The sequence below is a fragment of the Etheostoma cragini genome, chromosome 6, assembly GCF_013103735.1.
Source record: "Etheostoma cragini isolate CJK2018 chromosome 6, CSU_Ecrag_1.0, whole genome shotgun sequence".
Lineage (NCBI taxonomy): Eukaryota > Metazoa > Chordata > Actinopteri > Perciformes > Percidae > Etheostoma > Etheostoma cragini.
In genome coordinates this window covers 28,631,489-28,633,555 of record NC_048412.1, presented here as the reverse complement: position 1 = coordinate 28,633,555, position 2,067 = coordinate 28,631,489, and the positions used below count along the sequence as shown (strand labels likewise).

The following is a 2,067-nucleotide window of genomic DNA, read 5'->3' as shown; positions in this document are numbered from 1 at the left end:
AGACTTCAGATACAGTATTAGGGACCACTAAGGTCTATATAAAGAGACTTCAGATACAGTATTAGGGACCACTAAGAGACATTATCTTGTATTACCTGTCATCAGATACATGTCATGGGACCTTTTAAGAAAATTACTGGCTGATTTACTGTTATCACATCAACTACAGACGTTTGTATTTAATATCAAGTTAGGGTCGAGCTATAACGGTGGGACCCGCTCTAGGGGTCCTTGAGGGGGTTCCTGGGGTTCCGCAGCAAGGAGAATCGTTGATTTTTACTATGAGGCAAGGCAGCTTTATTTATATAGCACATTTTGTGTGTATATACAGTATATAATATATATAAACAAATATTAAAAGGCAGAGGGGGATGGGGCTTGGACATAACCATATCAAATGGTGGTCTGTGATGTCATTTGTGTCGGTTCAGGGGTCCTGTTTGTGAGCCACTGATTTAGAGAGGAGTTGTTTTTAGGTCTTTTTCTCTTTCTTCTTCTTGTGTTTGCTGCTGTGTAGAGAACATCGCCCATCTGGCAGAGAGCGCGCTGCGGTTCCTGGAGTTGGTTCAGGAAAACAACGTGAACACCGAGCACGACCTCAGCGGCGAGGACACGGAGGAAATACTCCACCCCAACGAAAACTACGACTCAGGTACAGGGAAGACACACACACACACACACACACACACACACACACACACACACACACACACACACACAGAGACACATTCCTGCCACTCAAAACATAAGTGCGGTATGAAGTATTCAGACTTGGACTTTATTGTCATTCAACTGCACATTCACATGTACAGTTGAGGGAAATTTTGTTGCAAGGCTTCAAAAAAGAGAAACGGTATAAATCTAAGTGTGCAATTAAAAAATTTAAAATGTATTATTATAAGACGATTATGACTAGTGCAAACGTCAATAGCCGCAGGATGTATTACGATGGAAATGCAGTGAAATGAATAATGTAAATTTTAAGTTACATTACTACAAACAGGGTTCAGAGAGTCCATGTAAAGTTACGAGTGGAAAGTAGATTATTTCTCTCTGAAATGTAGCGGAGTGGAAGTAGAAAGTGGCATGAAAAGACTCAAGTTGAGTACAAGTACCTCAATATTTGTACTTAAGTATATAAGATGCTAACGAGAGACTTCTGTAATGTCTGAAGTAGCCTCCGAGATGCTAACGAGATGCTAACGAGAGACTTCTGTAACGTCAACACAGTAAAAATGGACCTACTTAACCACATTAGTTCACTGCTAGCTTAGCTACAAGCTAGCAGTGAACACAACAAAGGCTGTCAGCTGAATGGTGTTTTGAGCTAACGTTAGCATCAAACAACCACAGATAGCTACAACGTTTCTGAAATGATTCCCATCTTCTGTTATTGTTTGTAAGGATAAAGTTTATTATCTCGTGGATTTCACAAATTTCAGTAGGACAGTTATATTGTAAACCGTTTAGATTTGAGCATGTGACTCGCATGGGGTAGTGACGGTTCCATTCATGCTCCCAGAGCTGCAGGCGCTGCATGAGATGGTGCAGCAGAAGGTGGTGACGCTGCTGAGCGACTCGGAGAACATCGTCAAGCAGTCGCTGATGGAGAACGGCATCACGCGGCTCTGCGTCTTCTTCGGCCGGCAGAAAGCCAACGACGTGCTGCTGTCCCACATGATCACCTTCCTCAACGACAAGAACGACTGGCACCTGCGCGGCGCCTTCTTTGACAGCATCGTGGGTAAGAAAGCCTCCGTCAGTTGTCACGACGACAGGGATACATCAGCTGAGTCTGGAACCACTGGGTTGTCCTCGGGTCAGATTTGACCCGAAAAAGAAAAGAAAATAGAAACCTTCTTCACTAGATCAGCCAACTACTTTCTTTAAATTTTGATGTTTTATTCAATTTTATAGCATTGACAAAAATATTTGTTAGGAAAGAATGTTGAAAAAAGTGACAAAAATGAACGCAAAAGCTTCAAAAACATGGGGGAACGCCAGAGCAGGGGGAATGAGAGTGGGGAAGTAATGAGAGTGGGAAACGCCAGAGCAGGGGGAATGAGA

The 2,067-nt window shown here is 42.8% G+C and overlaps 1 protein-coding gene across 1 annotated transcript in view; it reads right to left on the bottom strand.

The window, feature by feature from the left end:
- Nucleotides 1-2,067, bottom strand: part of pik3r4 (phosphoinositide-3-kinase, regulatory subunit 4) — a gene marked incomplete at its 3' end in the record, with an annotated part of 16,048 nt that overhangs the window by 4,254 nt on the left and 9,727 nt on the right. Inside the window, exon 8 of the mRNA XM_034873646.1 lies at nucleotides 1,490-1,727. Within this exon, the coding sequence (XP_034729537.1) occupies nucleotides 1,490-1,727 (238 nt within the window). The remainder of the gene's footprint in view (nucleotides 1-1,489; nucleotides 1,728-2,067) is intronic.